This window comes from Drosophila takahashii, chromosome 2R (genome assembly GCF_030179915.1).
Source record: "Drosophila takahashii strain IR98-3 E-12201 chromosome 2R, DtakHiC1v2, whole genome shotgun sequence".
NCBI classification, from domain to species: domain Eukaryota; kingdom Metazoa; phylum Arthropoda; class Insecta; order Diptera; family Drosophilidae; genus Drosophila; species Drosophila takahashii.
Window position 1 is genome coordinate 40,792,850 of NC_091679.1, and position 27,854 is coordinate 40,820,703.

General features: G+C 37.9%; 5 protein-coding genes across 5 annotated transcripts; 3 read left to right on the forward strand and 2 right to left on the reverse strand.

Annotated features, from left to right (window-relative positions):
* Positions 1-5,925: 5,925 nt before the first annotated feature.
* Positions 5,926-7,077, forward strand: Gr59b (Gustatory receptor 59b). Its single transcript, XM_017150371.2, has 2 exons — positions 5,926-6,864; positions 6,922-7,077. The coding sequence occupies exons 1-2, from the start codon at positions 5,926-5,928 to the stop codon at positions 7,075-7,077; spliced, it is 1,095 nt and encodes a 364-aa protein (XP_017005860.2).
* A 285-nt stretch (positions 7,078-7,362) lies between these two features.
* Positions 7,363-8,431, forward strand: LOC108063311 (putative gustatory receptor 59b; the record flags this gene model as incomplete). The annotated part of the gene is made up of 2 exons (XM_017150372.2): positions 7,363-8,223; positions 8,276-8,431. Coding segments are annotated over 2 exons (1,017 nt in total), but the record flags the coding sequence as incomplete, so codon positions are not given.
* Positions 8,432-12,079: 3,648 nt separating this feature from the next.
* Positions 12,080-12,343, reverse strand: LOC108063329 (neuropeptide-like protein 31). Its single transcript, XM_017150389.3, has one exon. The coding sequence runs from the start codon at positions 12,341-12,343 to the stop codon at positions 12,080-12,082; it is 264 nt and encodes an 87-aa protein (XP_017005878.1).
* A 915-nt stretch (positions 12,344-13,258) lies between these two features.
* On the forward strand, positions 13,259-14,666 carry LOC108063323 (uncharacterized). The gene has a single exon (XM_017150385.3). It carries the CDS (start codon positions 13,351-13,353, stop codon positions 13,882-13,884), a length of 534 nt encoding a protein of 177 aa, XP_017005874.1. The 5' UTR covers positions 13,259-13,350; the 3' UTR covers positions 13,885-14,666.
* A 2,498-nt stretch (positions 14,667-17,164) lies between these two features.
* LOC108063322 (paired mesoderm homeobox protein 1) lies at positions 17,165-23,761 on the reverse strand. Its single transcript, XM_017150384.3, has 3 exons — positions 23,153-23,761; positions 19,160-19,362; positions 17,165-17,678 (listed from the first exon to the last, which is right to left on the reverse strand). Exons 1-3 carry the CDS (start codon positions 23,427-23,429, stop codon positions 17,343-17,345), a joined length of 816 nt encoding a protein of 271 aa, XP_017005873.2. The 5' UTR covers positions 23,430-23,761; the 3' UTR covers positions 17,165-17,342.
* Between the last annotated feature and the right edge of the window lie 4,093 nt (positions 23,762-27,854).

Genomic DNA, 27,854 nt, shown 5'->3' on the forward strand with positions numbered 1-27,854 from the left:
CCGAACTCGGTTCCTCAAGCTGTTAAATATTATGTAACCTTCACATGGTGTATGCGCTGCTTGGGAAGTTTCCTAAACGATTATCTTATCGAATTGACAACTGAATATCAAAGTAAGGCCAAGGACTCAATAGTCGAGGGAAATATGACCAAGGAGGTACTTCTTGTTTTATTCATTAAAAACAGTAACTCTAATATATATATAATTTACAGCTAAGTGCTTATATCATTTACGAAAGGAGCATGGATGTGAATTTAAAGTTATGTGGACTCTACACGCCTAATCGCAACAAGTTCCTCCGAATGTCTGAAGGCATTCTTTGTTTTTTTATACTCCTACTGCAGTTTCTTCTGACTTCGAACAATTAATTAATATATCTACTGAATATCTTGCTTTTTCTCTTTAACTCACGTTACTTTTAATGCATTCTCAAAGAGAGAGATATTAAACAAAATATTATTAATGCCTATTTAACAGTATTTGTTGGTAAAAAATGGTACTTGTAATAACATATTCGTCCTTGAAACCTTTTTTTTTGCATAGAGAAAGTTCTGTCGTTTTCAACTGTCTTAAAAATGTTCTTTAAAATTGAACGAACTTTTTCAAAGTGAACATTTTTTAATGTACAATGTTTATCTCAACAACTAATGGCTTAGTCCAGTCAGTAGTATAAATTTATTAAAAAGTTGTTGAAATCGAGAACGTTCAACCCAAACAAAGAAGAATTGAGCTTGCATGGTTTTTAAGAACGAATGTGCTTGAATAATTCTCTCTGTGTGTTCACTTAAGATTATTACCAGATAGAAGTGTCATGCTCTACTTAAAAGACGCTTTTCAGTCCTAGGCCCTAAGCTTGTCATGATTGTGTCCGAAGATATTTTCAGATACTTTACAAAGTCTTTTCTAGTAAGTTAGTCTAAGTTGGAAACTCGTTAAAAGTGGTCAATTTAAAAACATTAAGAATGCAGAGACTAGCTGTTATATATAACTCATACGCCCTGTTCATGGGGATTACATCTTATAGATTAAAAAATGGAAAGCTTATTCAAACTAGAGCAACGCGGATTTATGCACTGGTTGTAAATATGTTCTATTTAGCAGTTTTGCCCATTTTTTTATGGAAAGATGCCAAGTTTGTTTCAAAAAATGACTCTTTGCCTAGTTTTATTAAGATGTCGCCATTCGCTCTGCATTCCATAACCTATATTGTCATATTTATAATTTTGAGCTCGAGATATTTTTGGGAGGGGATGTTCCTGGACTCTCAGCGCCTTAACACCCAATTGAATTGCAAGATGACTCGATCTGGAGCTCGATCCGAGCTTACGGCTTCGTAGAATATTACTTATGAAGACATTTTTGATAACCTTCCTTTGGCTGGGCAACTATTTCACAGTTTTAGTTTTTTGGCTATGGATGCGTTATGATATTGCACTGCTGCTTGGAGACTTAATGATTAGCAGTGGATTCAATATCATGGTCATGAGTGCATATTTCCATTTTGTGACTTTTTGGAACATTACTCGAGGCTACGAGTTTGTCAATCAGCGGATGGATGATCTTATTCCGGCCCTAAAGCCATACGTATCAAGGGACAGAAAGGAAATATATCATCTATGGGCACTGCACTCGCATCTTAGCAGGTTTGCCCAGCGATTCCAAAGGATGTGTGGCCTTCCAATGCTGGCTATGCGAATGGAGTACTTTTTGCAGACCATTCTTCATGGCTTTCACAGTTTCATTTTCTTAAATTATGATAAGAACCCGACTCCTGCATTTGTTAAATATTGTGTTGGCATCGTATGCTGTATGCGCACTTTGGAATGGTTCCTAAACGATTACCTTTTCGAACTGACAAGTGAGTATCAAAGCATGTCCAAGGATACAGTCATCGAAGGGATTATGACCAAGGAGGTACTTCTTCCTTTACACTTTAAAGTAGAAAATCTATAATTATATCTTACCTTACAGCTAGGTGCTTATATCATTTACAAAAGGAGCATGCAGCTGGATTTAAAATTATGCGGACTGTACACGGCAAATCGAAATCACTTCCTCAAAATGTCTGAAGGCATTCTTTCTTTCTTTATACTCTTGCTGCAGTTTCTTCTCATTCATTATAACTATCTTGTATAACGTTATAATTTGATTAATGCAAACAATTAATATTATTTCCGCACGAGTATCTGATATCTTGTTAATATGAGCACTTTTGGTTATCAGTAAAAATGTAAAAAAAGTATTTAAACCGTATTAAACCCGATTCTCATTGGGTAAAAGTGTCTACTTGGTGTCGACTAGCAGGGTCGGTAAAGTCATGTCTTTATTAACGATAAGATCTCGGAAACTATAAAAGCAAAATAGTTCACATTTTTACACACTATATACCAATACCTATTTTCCACTATTCAATGGTAAAAAATTATACTTTTTTTCTGTGTGTACACTTAATATTATTAGCTGATAGTATCAATGCTCTATTAAAAAGTCGTTTGACAATCTTAAGTCCTCAGTTATCTTGTTGCAAATATTATTACGCTTACAATGTTTAATTGATTTCCCAGGCGGAAATGTACCATCCGCAGCTCCTTCTGATTCTGCTTAAGTTTCATTTGCTAATAATGTGAAGAAACAAAAGGTCTAAGGTGGTAAACTAATACAAATTTTAAGCACGAATTTTACAAAAATTACCCTTTGATGTGATCAAAAATAAAAAACTGTAAGTAACCAATTTGTTCCTGAAACTATTTCTTTCTCTGTATTCACTTAAGATTATTACCAGATAGAAGTGTCATGCTCTACTTAAAAGACGTTTTTCAGTCCTATAGGACCTTAGGCTGTCATGATTGTGTCCGAAGATATTTTCAGATACTTTACAATGTCCGTTCTAGTAAGTTAGTATACGTTAGAAATTCGTTAAAAGTGGTCATTTTAAAAACATTAAGAATGCAGAGATTAGCTGTCATATTCAACTCATACGCCCTGCTCATCGGGATAACATCCCATCGATTGGTGAACGGAAAGCTTCTTCAAACTAGAGCAACGCGGATTTATGCACTGGTTGCCAATATAATCTATTTATCAGTTTTGCCCATTTTTTTATGGAAAGATGCCGAGCTTATTTCAGCAAATGACATTTGTTTATTTATTTACATTTATTAAGATGTCGCCATACGCCTTGCATTTTGTGACCTATATCGTCATATTCATCATTTTGAGCTCGAGATGTTTATGGGAAAGAGTTTTGTTGGACTCTCAGCGCCTAAACATCCAGTTGAATCGCAAGATGACTCGATCTGGAAAATGTACGAGCTCAAGGCTTCGCAGAATATTACTTTTAAAGACATTTTTGCTTGCCTTTCTATGTCTGGGCAACTATATCACAATTTTGGTTTTCTGGCTGTGGGCCCGTTACGATACGTCAATGTTGTTTGGAGACTGGCTAATCGGTTGCGGATTCAATATGTTGGTCATGAGTGCGTACTTGCACTTTGTGACTTTTTGGAACCTGGCTCGAGGCTATGAGTTTGTCAACCAGCGGATGGATGATCTTATTCCGGCCCTAAAGCCACACACATCACTGGAAAAAAAGGAAATATACCATCTATGGGCATTGCATTTGCAGCTTGGCAGGATTGCACAAAGGTTGCTAAAGATATGTGGCCTTCAAATGCTGGCTTTGCGATTGAACTTCTTTTTATGGAGCATCATCCATGGTTTCCATTGTTTGATTTTCTTAAATTATGATGAGAACTCGACACCTGCATATGTTAAATATTATGTAAGCATCATATGCTGTATACGCAGTGTGGGATTTTTTCTAAGCGATTACCTTATCGAATTGACAAGTAAATATCAGAGTAAACCCAAGGATAAAATCACCGAAGGAATTATGACCAAGGAGGTATTTCCTTCTGTACATATTAAAAAATGAATCTATAGTTAAATGCTTTTTACAGTTAAGTGCCTATATCGTTTACGAAAGGAGCATGAAACTGGATCTAAAAATATGTGGACTCTACATCGCAAATCGAAAACAATTCCTTAGAATGTCTGAAGGAATTCTTTGTTTCTTTATACTCTTGCTGCAGTTTCTTCTAATTCTTTATAACTAACTTGTGTACTGTAATTAATTTGATTTATGATAAAATCAATGTAATTTTGCACCACTATCAGATATCTTGTTAATATGTGCACTTCCGTTTATTATCAAAAAAAGATGTGAAAAAATTTGTACAAGTCAATCCAACTATACCAAAAAATTAATAGGTACCTTAATCATTCCAATATTTTCCTTAGGTCCATCCATACCATTCCTTAAGTCTAAGTGTATTCACAGCATACCTTAACTGTGACCCACTGAATATAGCCTCCAATATCTATTTTACAGTGCAATTTTTTTCTGTGTATTCACTTAAGATTATTACCAGATAGAAGTGTCATAAAAGTCTTAACACCTAAGATGGTCATGATTGTGCCCAAAATGACTGCACAGTTACTTTCAGTTTCAATTTAAGAGGATTAGTACGTTTTCACACTTTACAAGTCCGTTTTAGTCAGATAGTCTAAGTTGAAAACTCGTCAATAGTGGTTATTTTAAAAACAATAAGAATGCAAGGACTTGCTGTCATATATAACTTAGACGCCCTGCTCATCGGCATGACGTCCTACAGATTAGTGAATGGAAAGCTTCATCAAACTAGAGTAACGAGGATTTATGCATTGGTTGCTAATATAATCTACTTAGCAGTAATGCCAATTTTTTTATGGAATGATGCCAAGCTTATATCAGGAAATGACACAATGCCTAAACTTATAAGGAAATCGCCTTTTGCTTTGCATTTAGTGACCTATGTCGTCGTATTTATCATTTTGATCTCGAGATGTTATGGGGAAGAGGAGTTGTTGGACTTTCAGCGCTTAAACAACCAATTGAACCGCAAAATAAATCGATCTGGAATAGAAACCAGCTCAATTCTGCGCAGAATATTCCTTCTTAAGACATTTTTCATAGCTTTCCAATGGCTAGTCAACTTGTTGTCAATTATCGTTTTTTGGCTATGGGTCGGTGATGATATCCCACGGATGTTCGGAAACTTGCTAATTAGCACTGCGTTCAATATAATGATCATCCGGGCGTACTTGAACTTTTTGATAGTTTGGAACATAGCTAGAGGCTTTGAGTTTGTTAATCAGCGCATGGATGGGCTTTTTCCAACCCTAAAACCACACACATCAAAGGAAAAAAAAGAAATATATCATCTGTGGGCAATGCACGCTCAATTTGGACGGATTGCTCGACGAATTCAAAGGAAAAGTGGTCTTCAAATGTTGGCTATGCGGTTCGACTTCTTCTTACGGAGCATAGTCCATGGTTTCCACAGCTTGATTTTCTTAATTAATGATGAGAGCTCGGTTCCTCAAGCTGTTAAATATTATGTAGCCTTCATATGGTGTATGCGCAGTTTGGGATATTTCCTTTACGATTACATTGTCGAATTGGCAACTGATTATCAGAGTGAACCCAAGGACTCAATCGTCGAGGGAATTATGACCAAGGAGGTAGTTCTTCTTTTATTTTCTATAAATAATAATTCTAATCTATATGTCAATTACAGCTAAGTGCTTACATCATTTACGAAAGGAGCATGACACGGAATTTAAAGTTGTGCGGACTTTATAGGCTTAATCGAAAGAGCTATCTCAGAATGCTTGAAGGAGTTCTTTCTTTTTTTATACTCTTTCTGCAGTTCCTTATGGTTTTAAATAATTAACTGTTGTATTGTAGTTAATTTGATTAATGCTAACAATCAATATCATTTCCGCACCGTTATCTGATATCTTGTTAATATAGGCACTTCCGTTTATTAGTAAAAGCAAGTGACATCAGTCGCGTTATTAAACTGGTTCAGAAAGGACGTGGTCATGCTTTATCCGTTGGTGAAAATATATTTCGAGTATTCGCTGGTAATTGGCATTACCTCACAACGACTGGCGAATCGAAAGTTCCAAAGTTCACTATTTTCCCGTGTTTATGCTTTAGTGGCAAATATCATTACGCTTACAATGCTGCCCATAGCTATGTGGCAGGTTCGATTGGTTTTCCAGGCGAGAATGAAATATCCGCAGCTCATTCTGATTACCTATAATGTGCGGTATCTGGTCTCCTATGCGGTTATATTATATACGGTCCTATCGCGGGGATTTCGAGATACAGCGTTTAAGGAAATGCAACATTTGCTGCAGAGATTACTTGCAGAGGAAAAGCGAGGTGCTGGGATAGGATGCGCTAGGAAATCTTTAAAGGTTCTCCTATGCGTCAAGTTCTTTACAGTAACGTGGTTGTGCCTCACGGAAGGCATATTTCTATTCTATTCCCTCGATGTTACTAGCTGGAAAAGTATAGCCAAATACATTTTCATGACCAATGCCTGGAATATACTGCAAATGGTGCCAATGGGTTATTTTCTCGCTATGTGGCACATTGCTCGAGGCTTTGATTATGTGAATAAGCGCATGGAAAAAATTATAAGGTCAAGATCTTCTAGACATTTGGAGGAGATGCAGAAACTATGGTTACTTCATGCCGGCCTCACCAAAACAGCGCTACGAATAAATAAGATCTATGGCCCCCAGGTGCTGGCTTCCCGATTTGATAACTTTATAATTGGAGTAGTGCAAGCCTATTGGGGAACCTTTTTCAGCTTCGGTATGTCCACACCTATTTATTGGCTGGTCTACGGAAGTGTTCAATATCAAATTCGATCACTGGACTATTATCTCATCGATTACGTGGCCGATTTGGTGGTGGAGTATCAGGGTTCGGCCAAGCATGCTTGGAGTGAATTTCGCTGGACGAAAGAGGTATTTAAATTGTATTTCAATTCCATTAAAAATGTTCATCAATTTCCTACAATCTAGATAAGTTCCTTTTCGATCTACGCCAATAGTTCGAAGCTACAACTCTGGACCTGCGGACTTTTTCAAGTGAATCGAAGCATGTGGTTCGATATGATAAGCAGCATTTTGTATTATATTTTAGTGCTACTGCAGTTTCATTTTGTTATGGAGAAATAATTTGATTATATATGAAGGCATTCTATGTTTCTTTATACTCTTGCTGCAGTTCCTTCTAGATTGGAGTTATGAGCTTGTAGCCTGTAATTAATTTGGTTAATGACAACTATCGGTATCATTTCCGCATCACTATCTGAAATCGTATTAATATTGATATTAAAACTTCCGCTTATTAGTAAAGCGAATGGCATCAGTCGCGTTTTTTGACTGGTTTAGAAGGGTCGTGGTCCGTTGGTGAAAACATATTTCGGCTATTGTTGCTAATAGTAACGTTTGGTTAACCGAAGGTTCCAGAGTACAATTTTTTCCCGGGCTTATGCTCTAGTGGCGAATATCGTAACACTTACAATGCTGCCCATCGTTATGTGGCAAGCTCGATTGACTTTCCAGGCGAAAATGCGCTATACACAGCTCATTTTGATAACCTATAATGTGCGGTATCTGGTGTCCTATGCGGTTATACTGTATACGGTCCTTTCGCGAGGTTTCCGAGATACAGCATTTAAGGAAATGCAACCTTTGCTGCTGCAATTACTAAAGGAGGAAAAGCGAGGTGGAGGAATAGAAAGCGCAAGGAGATCCCTGATGATTCTTATATGTATCAAGTTCTTCCCCGTATCGTGGTTGTGCCTCACCGAAACTGTATTCTTGTTCTATTCCCTTGATGTTAATAGCTGGATGAGCATAGCGAAATATATTTTCATGACCAATGCATGGAATATGCTGGAAATGGTGCCAATGGGCTATTTTCTCGCCATGTGGCACATTGCCCGTGGCTTTGATTATGTGAATAAGCGCTTGGATAAGATTATAAAATCAAGATCTTCTAGAAACTTGAAGGAGCTGCAGCATCTCTGGTTACTTCATGTCCGGCTCAGCAAAACAGCGATAGAAATAAACAAGATCTATGGCCCCCAGATGTTGGCATCGCGCTTCGATAACTTTATAATTGGCGTAGTCCAAGCCTATTGGGGAGCCTTTTTTACCTTACGGGTATCCACACCTGTTTATTGGCTGGTCTACGGATGTGTTCAATATCAAATTCGATCACTGGACTACTACCTCAACGATTACCTGGCCGATTTGGTTGTGAAGTATCAGGCTTTGGCAAAGCATTCCTGGAGTGAAGTTCGCTGGACGAAAGAGGTATTAGAAATTTTAGTGTTTTAAATATGCTCATCAATTTCCTTCAATTTAGACGAGTTCCTATGTGACCTACGTCAATAGTTTGAAGCTACAACTCTGGACTTGTGGACTTTTTCAAGTGGATCGAAGCATGTGGTTTAACATGATGACCAGCATCTGGTATTACATATTAGTGCTACTGCAGTTTCATTTTGTTATGGAGAAATAAATATTTTAGTTTATAAATATTTTTACAATACAGATACGATAATATCGACGCTTTCAAGGAAAAACTCGTTTTATGTATTGAGAATTAGAAAACTGTTGATTTTCTTTCAAGCACCATCTTATATAAGCAATAAAGAATGTATAAATATATCGTTGCATACTTTTAAACACCCTTTTCTGAAGATATTAAACTGTTTGTGTTCAAAATTGTTCAAAAAAATGTTTCAATGGCTGAACCTAGCAAATATCGATAGCAGATTGATTTTGCGTAATCTGACGCTCAAATACCCCCAAACTATTGTGATTTCCTAATCATTTTCTGCCAAGAAATAATTGTAACAATTTGAACCCTCACGTTTGAAACGCCTACGGGCAACAATGTGAGCAATATAGCAGCACAAAACGTTCCGTTCGGCAGGAGCCAATAATTTCCTATTCGATAATTTCCAAATGAATGCGTTCAGCAAATAAATTCAGCTTTGACAGCATTCGCAGTTGAAATTTAAAACGAAATCACGTTTTGCTGTTGCATACTTTTTGGCGTATGCACATCTGCTTCTACGTTGTACGTGATGAAAGTTGTGTCATAAACACAGGCACACAACTTAGCTGGAAAATGCTGGAAATGGCAGCAGGTGAAAAAAGGGGGAGCGATACTGGAGTTAAGGGAGGCATAAATAAAATGAAATAAAATAAATCAAAGCATAATTTTCGCAATAAATTCGTTTTCGTTTCTACCAAAAACGCTGAATGCAAATCTAATTCCTTTTGCCAGGCCAAACGTGTATCGAACTTTTGCACTGTTCCGTTTTGCGGTGTCTGAAATTTATAGGCTCTTTCCCTTACAATCGGCTTATAGTCAATCCATTTTTTTTTGAAAATAAATACTTTGAATCGGAATTTAAATCAATTAAGTAACAGTGTTTGCATATATTTCTGAAAAATGGAAATGTTTCTGTATGAACTAGGGAAATTAAACACTTTGCATGGATTTTATTATATTTGACCCGTGCAATTTTGGTTATGAATGATTTGATAAACAAGTTATCATTATTGAACACTTTGTAAGCTGTGAAGGGCATAAATAAAATGTCGGTTGTTGTAAAAATTATTAATATTCTTATTTTTCTAGAAAAACCACTCAAAATATTCAACTTATCACTAAAGGAATCTATTAATAAATTGATTTATTTTGTTTCTATAAACTTTGCCTTTTTGGTTTATTATATACACAAAAGGATGTATGTTTTTAAAACAGGTCCTTAAAGTGTCATCATATATTTTAAACCAGAATGACGATATTTCATAATAAACTACATCAAATAGAGATGATTTCTGTCGGCAATCGGTTCTGTAAATATATATATTAACATGATTTGAATTCGCATCGGGGCACGTCAACACAATTATGTTGGATAACAAGAGCCAAGATTTATTATGCCCGATTCGAGGAGCAAACTTATAGTACATGCATATATACGCACGTAACGGATGCGTCGGCTGTACGCCCATTGACGTTGGGTTGGTGGGCGTGTCCCGTCGCTTGACAATTGTCAAAATCGTCGCCATAACTCACGTGTTGCCAGCAGCAGAAACAAATGCATGTGGAACGGGGGTGGGAATTCACGGGGCATCGACAATTTCAATTGAAGCTGATTTGCTCAAAATGCAAATTACGCAATGATTTACATTCTGATTGACATATTTTAGGCGAACAGTTTGCACTTCATTCCCGCCCTTTCACTCGTCCTCCCCTCCCCCGAAAAGCCTTGGATCCGCCCTTTACGTGTTGCTGAAAAGAATCCTTGATTTGCCATTGCCATTTCCAGACCGACGTAAATTGGCTGGGATCAGAGAGTTCTTTGATTTTTGGGACAAAAAAAAATCCAGAGAATGTCCCTCATTGATTCTTTTAAAAAGAGTTATTCAGGAAAATATACAACATTTTAGAGATTTTAGATCACATCAAATCATTGAAAGTTAATAGATTACAAAATATCATAGTTTTATAGTTCATTATAGGTACTAAATATCTGCATTAAGCATTCTAAATATTGTATGTTATATTTATATATAATTGTTGCTGGCATTAGATTAAAGACAACACACTTAAACAAATAGTAAAAAATAATATTGTATTATAATGAATCTTAAAAATTAGTTAAAATATTTGAATGAATAAAAAATATATGAATATATTAATTTTTTGTCAGTGCATAATTATTATTAATTTTTTTGTCCAAACCGGTTTGATTTTATAATTTTAGGTTTGACAAATAAAATAAATTGATGACGTTTCTTTGCCGAAATTTAAAATTTAGTAATTTTTTTGACTTTAATAGAGAAACCCCGAACTCTTATCGCAGATAGTGCAATAAAAATCTTATTTATATGGAGCATCCGACTGTGTCATTACTCACACAACTGACGGGCACATATCTCTGTCCCGGTGAGGTCTTGTGGTCATCATTACTCTGGCTTTGCCATTGCGCTGGACGGGCATCATAAAATTGCTGAGAGGACATAAACGCGTTATTATATTATGCCTTTGAATGCCCATGACTTGCAGGCCCCAAAGCCCCAATGAATGGAGGCCAAAGGACGATGATGGGAAGACGGAGCAGGCAGGATGCACGGGGCATTGTGCAGTGGCCACACGACACCGAGGACATACACAGGACTCGCAGGACACACAGCTCACACAGAGGACACAATGGATGAACATCAATGCCAGAGCCGCGACATTGAATGGCTAGAGGCAGGAGCAACAGGACCAAAAGCTGGCGAAAGGAGAAGGAGCTGGACCAAAACCCGCGTCCATCAATGCAACTTTGAGTCAACGTCAACAGGCAAAGAAGCTATTCAGCTTAACTTGCATTCTCTGGCCTTTTCCATTCAGCCGGAGGGTATAAATTTAAAAAATAACAATATGGGAGATGTCCTCCAGATGTGTGCGACCGAAAAGTCAGAAGAGACTAAGGACTGAGGACTCCAGATGCCAGGGAAAAGTTTTTAATGATGCCGCAAAGTCGTTGAACCAAGTTCGATGCACATCCAGTGGATTTGACCTGACTTTGGCATCCTTGTTGTTGGATTAGGACGAGGGCTTCTGCATTGATTTACTCGAGGCTCAGGCGAATGTAAGCCACAGCTGTGCCAAGTCCAAATTTTTGGCCAAGTGAAAGTTATTTTCGGGCTGCAAAGTTTCTGCATTTTTGGAAAAAAAAATGTTTGAATTTGCCTTGCATCGAAAATTTTAATGGAAAAGATAAATCTGTATGGAGACAAATTGTTTGGGTTAATCTAATCTGAAGGATGGGCCTATCATATATATTTTTTTCTACCTAAAACAATATCCTAATCAATAGCCTATTCTTAATTCCTAAAATATCTATGGTATGCTGATCTTAGGGATATTATATTATAATTTGAGGTAATTTTGTATTGTGAGTGCCATAAAAAAACTATGGATTTTTAATAACGTTTTAGAATTATATGTGAATTGAATTTTGGGGCTTTGGAAAGGTATAGGTCCAACAACTTACAATCAAAAAAGAGAGAACACATAAAAACACATATTTTAAGGTCACAATAGTATAGAATTTGGTTTATTAAATAGTTTTAAGAATATTTTGTTCGACAGGACTTTTTATCTGCCGAAACCGTAACCGCCGGCGGAGGCCGAGGAAGAGGCGGAGGCACTAGCACCACCGAATCCGCCGCCGTTGAAGCCTCCGTATCCGGGATAACCGCCCCGGTATCCACCATAGCCGCCGGGAAATCCTCCTCCGAATCCCCCGTAGCCAGGATATCCGCCTCCGAAGCCACCGTAGCCAAACTGGGGGGCGGGCACAGCCTCCAGGACACTGAGGAGTGCGAAAATCACAACGACGAAAACGACGACAGCACGCATCTTCAACTTGGCTTGTTCACTTTAGATCTTAACGTTCGAGACTGTTGAGCGATTTCGCTTTGGCGGCCTATTATATAAACAGATTCCAACCACTTGGTTCAACAACCTGCTCGTCTGGTTCTGGAGGCGTCATTTCCATACTCTCCAATTAATCGATCCCCTCGAAAATGACACAATTCACAGCGAATGGCGAATGGCGAAAACAAAATATGTCAGATGACCATCCCCTCAAGGGGCAGACCAGTTTTGGAGTTTGGGGTTAACCTTTCCGCAAACTCACGCGTCTTTTGTGGGATTTTGGGAATCACTCTGTCGCTGCCGCGTATTAGCATAATATAAAATACAAACAAAAGCTGTATGGCCATAATTATAGGTATAAAATTTCGCCGGGCTTTGCTTTTTTCGGTTATCACATTCGCTTAGTCACACACACTTTGTATTTGATTTAATATGCATTATGCTAATCAAGCCTGTCATTAATGGGTTTTCTATTGGACATTCGATATCGCCGAAAATAAAATGTTTTTCACCTCATTTCTTTTGTTTTTATTATTTTTAATTTGTTTATGCCTTAGGGAATAATTTTAATGAGCCGGTTGTTTTTTAGATAACTGCGTTCTTAAATATATTTTTCGCTTGCCCAAAGGTATTCTATTTATTTTATTATCGATTCCCCGACTTTTATAATGATTTAAAACTATTTGTTGATGTAAACCAATTAATTTGTAATTACAATTTAAATATTTAAGAGGTCTTGGTCAAGTCAATAACCTGACCTTGGATTATAGTAAATGTTTGTCATGAGGTTTTTGTAAACAATCTTTTGTTGTTTCCAAATCTGTTCCCATTTGGACTTCGACTTCAATCCGGTTCTGAAGATCAGTTCTGGCTAGCAGGTCACATTGCCGTGAATCGGAAATTCATAAAATAGACGACTAAAACCAGACAGCATAGAAAACAAGACTGAAAAGTTATTCAAAATTTCTGTTGTGAACGAACCGCGAGAGATGTCGTTGGGCAGTGCATTTCAAACGCTCTGCGGGGCGCTCTTCGAGGACTCCATGACCCTCGTCTGCTCGGCCGTGGTACCGGAATCGCTGACCAAGAAATACCGCAATCGGATGATCAGCCCCCGGGATCCGTACAGCATCTATCAGCTGGATAGTATCAATAGCAGCTATCTGCTCGTCTTTCATTTCGAGGATATGCCCGATTGCCGTACCATCCAGCTGACCGATATGCATAATCTCAATTGCACGAGTCATACGGGTGAGGAGAAGAACTTGTATTTCGGCTATAGCCATCGGATGTGCTATAACTATACCTTGGATCTGACCACGGAACTCAAGCATCACTGCGGAGCCAGGGGATATGAGGAGAATATGCAATCGGGATATTATTACACCAATCACGATCCGAACCCCGATATTAGGAGTGATGTGAGCGGTGGTAGTCTCCTGGGATCGCCAACACTCGTAATATGCCTGATAGTATCGCTCTTATTAATCGCATTACTGCACTGGAAGACATCTCGTCTATAAGGCAGGCATATCGGATATTTTTCGAGTTTCAAGTCAAAAACATCCCCTGGAAAAATGAAGTGCAAGTATTCTCTTCTCCCCGAAAACTGCAAGCGAATAGTCGATAAGGAGTGGGGCTTGATCTGCAACGGCGATTATCCCGAGGATGCACACATCCGTTTCAAAGGATCGTTATACGCTATCGGTGATCCCTATACGGTTTTCAGACCCCTTGGCGAAGACTCCACAGATCTGATGATCGTAGTTGGTAGCGACGATTTGGCGTTCTGCCAACGGCTATTCGTGATGGGCATAAATCTGTTTCAATGCATCGGTGAGGACGAATTGGTCAGGATAGTCGAGACGAATCATAGCCATGTGGTCTGCATGGATTTCTTTTTTCGCATGGCTCATGAACTGGAAATGGCCTGCCATTCCGGAAAAGTGGAGGAAAATGCATTTACCGCCTTGTATTTTCCAAATGTCCAAGAGAAACTGGCGACCAAAAGCGCAGGCTTCACAATCGGTTTCGATATGGTTCTACTACTTCTCTCGATTCTTCTGGCGATCCTTCTTTTTCTACGTTGGCGATTGTCATAATTCTACATTTGTTCGATCAGGTCGTTCTGACAGGCTTCGCCTGTGCTGTAATTGTCGTAAAATTGTCCGAAATTATTTGTATAGGTCTCCGAAATGTTCCGAGATTTAAAAACAATATTTTATAATTTTATTCTAAAGAATTGTTTCTACATCTCTGGAACATTTCCAGCGGTACCAAAAAATATATATTGTATGTCTTGTAACTGTTATTCTTTTATTTCTTTAAAGTGATTTTCCAAACAATATCTTGAATATATTCTTTCTCAGTTTTAATTCCCCGACAGCTCTTCATCCTTCTCGATTTCATTGGCGCCCCCTTTTTTATGATCCATGTGATGTATCCATCATGATGTGACATATTTTGACAGTGCTTAAACCTAGAATCGCTGACATTACACAAATCTTTCGCCTGTGTCGGCATGGAACTTAAGAAGCTGTCACCGGGATCTCCCCGCTTTTATCCATCCATGATCGCATCGCATTTCCCTTTCATCTGACAATGTTGGCCGTGTCATCTGCTTCATGGCACATATAGTGCATATATAGTATAGTGTGTGGGGTGTGTTTGGTACGCATCTGTGCGGGGCCCTCGTTCATTAGGTCTCTTATAAATAATTGCTTTTTAACAGAGGCAGAAATTATCACCTAATTATAGAGCCTGACACGGGGGATTCCAACTGTCGCTCTTTTTTACGCATTCAGTGAGTGAATATTTTGCTGTGTCTATTAATTAACTATTGCAAATTGAGTTTTAATTAAATTAGTATTATTAATTTAAGGCAATTATTTATCAAACAGTTGTCTATTGTATTAAAAAAATTTGTATGTCAATGAAAATGGTTAACATTTGTCGCAGATTAACTTTAATACAAAACTAAAATATTTAATTTGAGTGAGTTAATTAATCAAATACATATTCACATTGATTTTTTTTATCATTTAAAAGAACTTTTCTTAATTTATGTTCTACTAGTCAGGGTATAAATATTTTTTGTGTGCTTGATTAAGAATCTGAATTATTTCTTAACCTGCATAAGTATATTTTCTCTAATTTGTTTTGCAAAATGATGAAAGCATGCCATTGACTAATATAAACTGTCCAATTCAGGTACTCTCTCTTCAGGTGAGTGTTTGAACATCCTTTCAAAGGGATAATACAGAACACCATCCCATAACTCACCATTTCGCTCGCATAAGGACCTCGTTTGCTCTGGCATTTCCGTTTGCCATTTGATTTGACAGGACTCCGTGTGTATGTCTCCCGTTGCTTGGCCCATAAATTTGTATTTCCTATTCGAGGAGGACTTCTGCAACATGTTCGCCTGTCAGCAAAATGTCGTCCTGCTACCGGCAAACAATTTGCCGCATCGCAAAAAAAAAAGAAAAAAAAGGACAAAACGCATTTTTTCATTGCTGCCATCGTTCTGCTTTTCAAACATTATTGCAATTTCGTAAATATTGTAAAAATGTTTTACGCTCGGAGCGCCAACGCTTTATGCAAATTAGCTGCACAAACCGTTCCACATTCCGAATGTTAATTTCCATTTCGCATTTCGTCCTGCTGCTCAGCTTTCTCTGTCATGTTTGGCCTGCGGATAAAAGGGAATTTATATTTGCATTTAAATATATTACATACTTGTTAACCTCCCTGCTACTAGAGTGGATCCCCGGTTATAACTGGGATATGGGATATAGGATAGGGGATATGGGTTCTGGAATCGGGGATCTCGGGATCTGGGGAATGCTCTTTTGCGGCTCCTTCTCCCTTGACTTTTGGGAATGCGTTTGAGTGCTCTGTAGTGCACATTCTATTGTGCTTCGAATGGCAATCTGTACTTTTAATTGCCATGGAAAACCGAGATTTCCACAATCTTAATCTACTTTGATTGCGGCTTCGCCTTGCCAACGTTTGCGGCTAGGCAAAAGTTTTCCCGCACTCTGTTTGCTTTCGAGTGTTTATTTATGCGCCTCCCCCGCTCGTTTGTTTATTTGTTTTGACTTTAATTAAGTTTTATTATACAAATTAACACATGCGGGTGAAATAGCACATACGAGTATGTTGGAACCCTCGAGCTGCTTTGCCTGTGAGTGTGTGGGAAATATGAATTTTTAATTAAATCATATTACTAAGTCAATAATTAAATAAACCATATCATATTCATACGCCAGAGTGACAGTTTAATAAATGGAAAACTTTGACATATCAGGAAGGAGCTAATTGCTTCTTGCTCACAAGATGATGGGTTCAATTAAAGGTGTTATCTATGGAAGGAAGGAGTAAAATATTTTTAATTGTTTTAATACAATTTGCCAATTAACCTATAGCTTACCCTATACCAAAAAGTCTTTATTAAGGTAAGTGGTCATAATAAAATTAAAAACCAAAATAAAATATATTTTTAAAAACTATATAACTATAGTTATAATAAATAGACCAAAATAATAAAGTCCATAATAGATTTTTTACAATAGGTAAATCAGAATAAACATATGTTTTTTAAAATAAATACAAATTAGGTATACGAGTCTTAAATCAAAATATTTATTTAAATAAAAATATATATTGTTTTAATACAAGAATTTTTTTAATATTTATTCACCTTTAAATCATTAAACTCACATAATAAATAATACATTTCCCCTATTCCCCAATCTAATAAAAACCCCCTTTTTGTAGTCTTAGAAAATGTTATTTATTGGGAGCTTCCTTCAGTGCGTGTCACATCTGTGTGGGTATCGTATAAATATAAATATTAGTCAGGTAGGCGAATAGGTTAGACTTAATACACTTTTAAGCATTAATGCAATTTGGCTAATTGAAATACATATGCATGAAGTAACCTCTGGGGGCCCATTAAAGCAGCAGCTAGCCCTCGTCATCAAAGCGGCGGATAGGCGTTCTTCGCATAGTTGGCCGCCACACAGTAGTTTGTGGCCCCGAAGAAGGAGCAGACCCCGCTGTTGGACGACGGATTCGCAGTGAATCCTCCATAGCAGTTCGTATAATTTTGGCACGAACGCAGCTCCAGAGGCCCAAAATTTAGGGCATACGCCCCGGGGGGCGGCGGTGGCGGTGGGTGGGGCAGATTGGCATATTTGTGCATATTATTGCTAATGGGCGCCGGCACCAGCTGAGGAGCAGCATCCAGCAGAGGCCTCGAACCGACGCTCCTCTCGTTTCGCCGGAATTTCGCCCGCCGATTCTGAAACCAAACCTGAAACATGCGTCCAAGTAATTGATAAAGGAATGAATGGGCGAAAATAGCTGGACCTTAGATTGGGTTTAACTATGCAAACAGCGCTTGAGCTTGTGCAATAATTCCTTTAATGATTTAGGTAAAATCTCCTTAAGGTTTTACCTTTTTATCATTCATTAGAAAATTCATTTAATATTCAAGTAATGCGATTTTGTCTTTTCATTTGATACATTAGAATGTGGTTTATTTATTCAGCTGTGTATTTACCTCAATTATTTCTGTTGTAAATTGAGTTAATAAGCAGAGGGAAAAATAATTATTCCACGGATATTCGAGAAAATAACAAAAACAACCAATGGCCTGAGCAGCTTAGCCATGTCGGAATACATTTTTGGTAAATTTGTAATATTTGCATATTTTATAATAACACTGTGCAGCATTTTTAGTGCTTTTTAAATTTACCTCGATGGATGCTATATTTTTGGATTCGTTACGAATTCCCAAGTTAAACTGCGTTTTCAAAAAAGTTCCCCGACGCAAGGGTTCTTAGCAAAAGGACCTCAAAGTTCGAAAAATTCTGAAATTGGCCAACTTTGCGGAGCTCTCAGAGGCAAATGGATGCATGGTTTGATTCGATGTTAAAGTTTTTTAAAAGATACAACCTTTATCTTTTAAACCCCATACTTAAAAAATTTTTAAGATTATTTTTGAGGCAGAAACAAATTCTAGAAAACATAGTCAAAAAACATAAAAGTATACAGCAGCGGTCAAAATGGTAGTAGTGTTGCCGCCCTGTGTATTTAAAAGTTTGTTGTTGTAATTGATTTTTTCCTGGTAATATTGTATAGATTATAATTTTACTATTAGACTAATTGGATAAGAAAAAATTACAACATCAAACTTTAAAAAACACAAGGCGGCAACACTGCTACTATTTTGACCGCAGCTGTATGTTTTTCAGTTTTTTGACTATGTTTTTTTGAATTTATTTCTGCCTTAAAAAAAATCCTAAAATTATTTTATGTATGGGGTTTGAAAGATAAAGGATGTATCTTTTAAAAAACTTTAACTTCGAACCAAGCCATGCATCCATTTGCCTCTGAGAGCTCCGCAAAGGTGGTCAATTTCAGCATTTTTCGAACTTTGAGGTCCTTTTGCTAAGAATCCTTGCGTCGGGGAACTCTTTGGAAAACGCAGTTTAATTTGGGAATTCGTAACGAATCCAAAAATATAGCATTCATCGAGGTTAATTTTTGATGCTGCATAGTGTAATCAATGTAATTCTGTATAAGATGTAATTTTCAATAGTTTTTTTTTATAAAGTGCAAAACTAACAGTTTAATTTATTTTTAGAGTGATTCAATACCTAATAATTAATATTATATTTAATCCGTGTTCAATTATTATAAAAACAAGACAACAATTAAGTGCCTGTCTTGCATTTATTGTTTTCTCCATTAATTAATTTTAAATGCGATTTATTGTAATTAAAAACCCACCTGAACTCTGGCCTCGCTGAGATGCACCTTGGTGGCCAGCTCCTCGCGAACAAAGGCGTCCGGATAGTGGGTCCTCTCGAAAACCTTCTCCAAGGCGGTTAGCTGGGCGGAGCTGAAGGTGGTGCGATTGCGGCGCGGCTTCCTCGAGTGGCCAACTGGGAGATTTCCGGAGCAGCCAGCTCCACTGCCACCTCCACTTCCTCCTGCAATCAGGGAGCCATTAAATTGGGAATTTTCACTTTTACTTTTGGGTTTCTAGCTTAAGGGGGCGAATGCAAAATCTCTTTGACGGACAGTGGCTGGAAAAACGGGGAAAAACAGGGGGAACCAGCTCGTAAATAATCGATAAGAGCCAACGGATATCAATTAATTTGGCAGCCAGCTAAGAATTTTCGTTACTTTTATGGGTTGTCGTGAACACATAAAATTTTGCATTCCGTTTGATCCTTCGGCTTGGTCTTCAAAGGGGGAGGGATGTGGGGGTCGGCATGAGGGTCATAAACAAATGGCATCAACCATAAAATATCTTTTGACGACATCGGCGGACAGCTGTCTACTAATTTCGTCGCCCAACAAACATGAGCTAGCACATTTACGATCTATTAATTAAAGTGAAATTGTGACATTAAGCGGTCATAAGCGAGCTCTCCGCTTCTGGCTACCCGTTAATTGATTTTCCATAGAATTTGCTTTGGAAATCGTTTTACAAAAGATTAAAGATATTTTCCTTTGAATTTTCTATTTCGGAGCTAATTGGAGAGGACACCAGGGAAAGATGTTAAACTTTAGTTAACAGCCAACGAGATTTGGGTGTTTTTCTTAAGTAATACATAATTAAATATTCCAAATAAAATCAAATGACTTTAAAATTGATACATAGATATAGTTAAAAAAGGGCTTGGACATGTGATGATACTTTTTTAAAATAAATATTTCCTTTTTAAATTCAGAAAATATCTGATTATCTTTTTTTTAATGTTCTTATTCATATTTTTTTGCGTATGCATTTCTTTTTCGATAAATTGCTTCTGAGTTCTTGTTTTCTTTCCGCTTGTTTTTGAATATCTTGGTTCTGCTTCAGGGTGGCCATTGCCGTGACTATCCCTATCTGCATCAGATATTTTCCTACCCACGCCATTTGTCTCAATTTGTCAGCCAAGCTGTCCACGAAGTTGGGAACTGCATCGTAGATCAGCTCGGAGCACTTCATATACATACGAAAAAAGTGGGAAGCCAGAGCAACTGCATCGGCAAATGATGTCCCCGGGGATTGGAAAGGCAGTTTAGGGAGTGAGTGAAGGGAAGATCTTTAATTTGAATTGCCAACGAGCGATAAAAAACAGTTGCGGCTTAATAAAAAACCAACAAATCGAAAGGGAAACCTCAATCAGATTGGATTCAGCGGCAACGGCAAGGGGTGAAGAAAGGCAAAGGAGTTACACAGGGAAAAAAATTTATAAAGATGGTTTTTTTAATTGTTACACATAGATCTTTCTTTTTCTTAATAATTATGTCACATAAATATTCTGAAATCGAATTAACAAGTATAATATTTATAGAAATATAATTGTAATTGTTTTAATTCTGATATTAGGAATACAACACTTATTGTTCTTGAAAAGCAATAAGCTTAAATACAAGTCGATATATAATACATGTATACTGCAAAGCGGTTGCAGAACGTTTAAAACATTTAAAAAAAAAATATTTTTCACTTTCTTTTAATTTTAAAATTTAAATGCTTACGGTTTTAAATAACAATAGAATCGTGTGCTACTTTTAGGGATTACTTAAATGTTGGGATTTTCTATTTGTAATTAGAATCAGGTAGTATTTATTTTTCCAGTGCTCGGATGCAGCCGACACATGTTACAATCCAATGGAGCGACGAAAATAAACGAGGGAAGAGATGGGATGGGATGGGATGGCATGGGAAGGGCAGGGAGTATAGTGCGTGCTGCGTCTGGGACTGGTTACAGTGGGACTGGCGTTTTATATGCTCCACTTGGAAATTATAGTCGTGGTAGCTACTCGCTACCTCGGATGCTTCAAAGGCATGCGGCCACTGAGGGAATATCATGTCAGCTTTGATTACGTTTTGTCATGTTGACAATGTTGAAGTGTTGTCGGCTCGGAAATGTTTCCTCCTGCCACGAAAAAAAGTAAAATAAAGGCAACTAGCGACCGGGAGCGAGAAAGGAAAAACTTTATGGCGAACTATTAGAGTCTCAGTTCTTTCGTGAGATCCTCGGTTTTTTGGCTAGGATTTCGCTGCAAATTATGCTGAGGCTGACAACCAGTAGCAATATGTTGACAGTTTCCACTCGGTGGGTTAATACAGGAAAACCGGGGGGGTTAAAGCCGCAACCGCAACAGGAAAAATGCACGGAGATGACATTGCACCGGCATTGGGAGATATGAAATGAGCGAATGTCGCCCACATCTGGCACCTAATTGTCATCCATGAGTTGCCCCACAACCCGAACACATTTATATATGCAATATATATCCCATTCCATATATACGCACTTACTTATGCATGTGTAAAGATATAGCTATGATTATGCAGTTGTGCGAATAATGTCACAAGTTCTCTTGGCTCGCATCTCGGATGAATTTATCATTTATGAATTAGGCCACAGACGCTCTCGCTAAGCCCCACAAAGTCTTGGCTCGGAATATGCTTATGTAAGTACCTCAACTACCTGAACTCCTTTGGCATTACGCATTCTGTTGCACATCTGGTAATTATGTCAATTATGAGGATTTAAAGATAAATAAACTTAAGTGTGAGCCCACTGAAGTTATTTTCAAAAGAAAATAGAAATTTTAACTACGAAACCAAAAGGCTTTAGCTATTTTTATTACCGCTTTGACGGACTCAACATTTTGTTGAAAGACAATAAATAAAAATTAAAGTAATTTAGTTTTGGTTTTAAACCCAATTAAATCGTTGAAAATAGATTTTCAAATTTGTATTTAAATATACAAAAAATGAAAAAACAATGTTATTGCTTTTTTAATAGCTTTTAAAATGAATTTAACACATTTTTTTGAAAAAAACAGGACGAATAAAACCATTTTAAAACAAGAGAGAACGCTATAGTCGGGTTCGTGTCCCGACTATCTAATACCCGTCACTCAGCTAAAGCGAGTGCGAACGCTGTGTCGGGTTGGTGTCCCGACTAATAATCGTAACGCAGCTAAAGGGAGTGCGAGGGAGATAGATATATGTTGACAATTTATAAAGCGTATAACTTTTTAATGAATGGTCCGATTTGAAAAATGTCTTCTACATTTCGATAGGTATAAATATACACAACAAAATTGCATATATACTTCTCGGAAATCTTTAAAGATGTGGGCGCAGGACCCATTTTAAAATCGTTAGTGGGCGATTGTGGGCGTTAGAGAGGGCGTGGCGCTCGGCTAAAATAAACTTGCGCTGCGTAGGAAGCCAAAGAATATGTGTGGGAAATCTCAACCTTCTAGCTTTTGTAGTTTCTGAGATCTCAGCGTTCATACAGACAGACAGACGGACAGACGGACAGACGGACATGGCTAGATCGACTCGGCTAGTGACCCTGATCAAGAATATATATACTTTATGGGGTCGGAAACGCTTCCTTTTAGCTGTTACATACTTTTGCACGAATCTAGTATACCCTTTTACTCTACGAGTAACGGGTATAAAAATAAGTTAACTGAATTAAATTTTATTTTTATTGTGATTATCACAAGCACCTCATTAATGTTAATTTCACAAAATTTATAACTACTTAAAAGTGGATTTTTGAAATTAAGTAAGGTTTTAAAATTATAAAACTATTTACACAAAGGTTGAAATTTTTTATGAACGTCCTTTTTTTGTCGTTATAATAAAATGTATTGTTTAGAACATGGGGTGATGGTACTCTTGGTTAGATTTCGTTTGTAAAATATTATTTTTTATAGTGTCTCAATTTAGAATATTTAGTAGACACTCGAACTCACCGTAGTTGTTATTGAGTTCCAAGGACATTTTGCTTTTGGCATAGGCATCGTGCTTCATTTCCATGATATTATCAACTGAGAATCTGTGCATTTTCTCCATATTTCGAGCACTCTCTTCGCGATCAATCAGTTTGTCCTCGGCCTCTGGATTGTGCGACTGTTGGTTAGAATATATCTCGCCGGAAACCGTTAGAGAGAGCGATCCCGTCGGTCCGTAGTAGAAATTTCCCGGATTGCCGACGGGCAGCGAATGCAATTGCTGCTGATAGTTTAGCATGTTTGAAAAATCCGTCGTAATTTATTTCAAATAATAGTTTGAACTATTAACCGTTGATAATTGGTTTTTTAATTTGCTAAAAACACTTTCGACTAATTCAAGATCCCGAACTCGAGACAATACAAGTGATTCTTAATCCGATTGATTGAATTAATTTGTGTTCTGTTCGCCTGCCACGATTGGGGGCATCCTGTGCGAACTTGGTAATTGGATTAGCACACAACACATAAACGAGTTAATTACGATAATTGTCGCGACGATACTAAACCGTGCCAAAGTCGTGTGCCCACTGAAATTAGCCTCAAAATCAAAAGAGTGTGCTCGTCGAGAGATCACCAGAATTCCCTTCGCCATCCCCCCAAAAACAAAAAAAATCGAATCCGAAACATATGTGTTGCTCCCCGAGATCGCCGAGATTCTAGCGATTCTGCGCCTAATTATAGCCAACCGATCTTCCATTGGCTGATGCTCTTCCTCACTCGACTTTCCCTCTCTTTCGAAATGCGTGGCCGACATCTTGGGGGCGTTTCCCGTTCGAGTGGCTGGAAAACTGCTTGAAATACGAGGTGAAAAGTATCAACAAGTTTTGAGCATTTAAGTAGCAATAAATACCAATTAGCCAGAGGGTTTGCTCTCCGGTTCACATCGTCCTGTCAACAGAGGACATGTGTCCTCATTCGGTGCTCCCGTTTCCCATTTCGCAGGATATGTTGCATCTGAAGCAGCAGTAGTTTCAACATCGGGCAACATCGGGGCATAAATCTTGGCACGCACACTGTTTGTCATCCTCCTGAGCTAATTTCCATAACCACAACATGTTGTTCATTTTCCCCGGCAAAGTGGAGCGATGGAAATCGGAAGGCTGGGCGGAACTGGTTAGTTAAGTGCATGTTTGTGGATCTCTGTCGCTCTGCAGCTGTGTTTGCCTCACCTCCGAAGGTGTTTCCATATTGTTTTACCATGTCCTCAATCAATATGTTTTACAAGTGAGGATATGGACGAACTGTCGATTGGAATCTGGATGAGTCGTATTAACAATGCCATTTCAAGCGGCTTTCTCCACCCAAAATATTAAAAAATACAAAATTTTTTTATATACGTTAATATATTTCTTAAAAGCTATTATCCACGCACAGCAAGTTAAAATTTTTTTTACTTTTCTTGTAATAAATATGATCTTAAGTTTTGCTTGAAAAATAACATCTGTAATACCATAAATTTCCATTTTCTGATTTCTTAGCTATAAAATAAAATATACAACAACTTCTTTTCCTTCTTCATTATTTAGATGCATTTTAAATGACTGGCTTGGTTTTTGGATTAATCATTAAAGAGTCGTGGAAATAAACTCACACAGTGTCCCTCTTTCACTTTCAGACTTGTTGACCAAACTTTCTGACTTAAATCCTCCGTTTTCCTGACTTTCGAGAATATGAGAACCCACTTCAAGGCTTTCCTCAGAGTTTGGACCCCCTGGAGAGGACTTCCGCTCATTAGTTGTCCCCTGCAAAGCTCACTATTAATATTCTAATATTCTGCTCTGTTGGCTAAAGAAGCAGCTTGGCCTGGGAATGCCGTACGTACGTATATTTTCCCTTCCAAATTGAGCTGTCACAAAAGTTTATCCAAACTACTTGACACTTCGCTGCCGGTTTTCGGCTACGCTTTTCCACCTGCAAAAAGAGCAGCTCGTCCGGCAGCTCGCTTCTAGTAAATTATCTCACGTTTTCCGTGTGCGAAAAGTTCCTGAGGAATGTTGCGGTGTGTATTTTTAATAAAACTTCAAAGTTTCCTACTTGCCACGCTTTACTATGTTCTCGCAAGCGTTTTTCTTCCCTAGCTCAATTTTCCTCCGTTTTCGCTTTCGGGTTTCCTCTGTTTTATTTTATTTTTTCTCCTATTTTATTTTTTAACTCTTGGAATTCTTTGTCACGAAACATTTCTCGCGTGCTGCTGCTGAAGATGTTGCTAGTGTTTTGTGGGTGTTATCCATGTAATATGGTTACCCAGACAAACTTTGGCCGGGGAAATTCTTCTGGCAAGTCAGAATTCGAGGAGACAGTTTTAATGCTGTCAGATAGCAGCAAAGTAAGTAAACTTGTCAGGTTCCTCGGAGGGGCTGGGTAAATTTCGGGAAAATATCGAATATTATGTGGAATTCAAAGGGGATAAATATGCGGAGGTAAAAGTCGATTACGATGTCAAAAGAATGCGTTGAATACGTAATGGCTGTTTGCAAAGTCAAGTTGTTGCTCATACACCCAAAAAGAACTTGATATTAAACGAAGATCAATTTGATATCATGGGGTATTAATTTTGACTTGATATGCGGCATCACAATTCGATATGCTTGAAATGTTATCAGGTCAGTTCGAATTTCGAATGTGTCTTTCTCTCTCCCACTCATGTCATGCGCCTAAAGCGCAATCCATGACAGATTTAAAACTCCTCCAATAAAAAGTTGACTGCCTATTTTAACCTTTACCTTTGTTCATAAATCTATAAACAATCGAGCTCCTTTCATTTGCAGGAAATCATCAATCCAAAGTCCCGGAACATGAGATGAGCAATACATCAATCCCTGACAGTCGCTAAACCAGTTTGACAGTTTTTCTAGTTTCCCGCACACATTTAACAATTTCAATTTCCTTTGAGCAACTCAAAAGCGGGGATTTGGCCAGGTTCCTTTGAAGTTCATGTTGTTTGTCAAGAAAATGAATTTCACTTGACGGCGATTATGTGGCAAGCATTTAAACGGTTTTCGTTCAATTTGCTGTCGCTGGCGCGTAGCTTTTCGCGAAAGTTTTGTAAAACATTTCCGGTGTTTCAGAATATTACCGAGTTCAAGCGGAACCGCAACAGAAGGACCTGCAACATAGGAGGAACCCATCGGGCGCCCCTCGTCTACTTCTAAGCCCAAAATGCCAAACACGAATGGCACACGCTCCCTGACAGCGGCAAAATCGCACCGAGGGGAGGGTGCAAAAGTTTTGCCTAAATCACTTAACAGAAAACAAGTGTTGGCATGTGCCCTCCGCCCCGCCGGACTTCCTGCCCCCTTTTGAAGGGGTCTTCTTCCCCTCTACACCGCCAAGCAGAAATATCGCAAAAGTTGCAATGAAAACTTTGGGCATACCCATTAGAAAGCAGGATACACCAGAATGGAACTGAATATCTAACTTGCAGTACTAGTACTGCAAGTCATTTTCAAGTTCTCCAAACATTTTTAAAGCAAAATTTAAGGAAAATGCATAAATTTCATTAAATCTTTAAAATTTTATAAAAAAAAAATTATATAAAAACTATACAGATAACATATAAAAGCTTTGATTTTCGTATTGAGTCCATTGAAATTCCGCTCTCTAAATATATTGTTGCATACTTTTAGACACCTTAATAATGGATTTCAAAACAACACTGATATGATACCATTACAAATTGTATAGGTAACGTTATTTTGTTTTATTTTGTTTTAAAGCTTAAATTTTGTGAAAAAAGCACTTTAAACTTGCCAAAACTATTCACTGGGTATTAAATATCCCTATCATGGCTTAGAGTTTTGGGCTTCCGACTTGTTGTTGGGTTATTCACGATGTGCAGGAATCAGGCATCACAACAAAGTTGACGGCAAATGAAATATAATAACAAGAAGTAACCGGAAGCATCAGGCTCGGCAACTTTTCTGCCACCGACCACGCCCACTTCCATCTGCTCCCGATTTTCGGGGCAGTGCGTAAACAGAAAATCAATTACACGGTGCATACATATATTGAGAGGAGGGTTGACAGGCGCCCTCTGGCGGCTTGCAGCTGTCAATGGAGTAGATCCAAAAACAAGTGAAGGGGTATGCAAATGGTAACGACAGTAGTAGTACCTTTTAGGTATAAAATATATAATTTCGGCCTTTCGTCTAATTTTGCTTTTAAAAAAAGTTTCTCAATATATTTTAGGAATATTTATTTATTTGCCTTGAGAAGTTTTAAGCCAACTCCTTTCCCTTTCTAAGTATTACATGTTTTCACCAGAAACATACCTCATAAGAAGTTGGTCCCAACCCAATTGCACTCGTTCTCTGCGAAAAGGGGTATGGTATAGGAAAGTAAAAGGAGGATTTACATTAATTACGGCACGCAAAAGCTTCTTGACTTTTATTGTGACATAGGCCTGGCAACTTACCCATCCCCTTTTCGCCGCCCCTTTCGTTTTCACATATAAAACGCATGAATATTTTATACTGCCCAGTAAACGGGACCAAGTGGGCGGCAGCAGTTTTAAAAGCCATGTTATAAGACTTTCGGGCTACTTTCACTTTGGGCCTCCTTTCTGCTCAGATGTCCATTTAGGCACACACACCAACATACAGATGTCGGAATTTTCGGGCTGGCCAACATCAATTTTTCAAAGCTTTGACCAAGGCAAAAATGT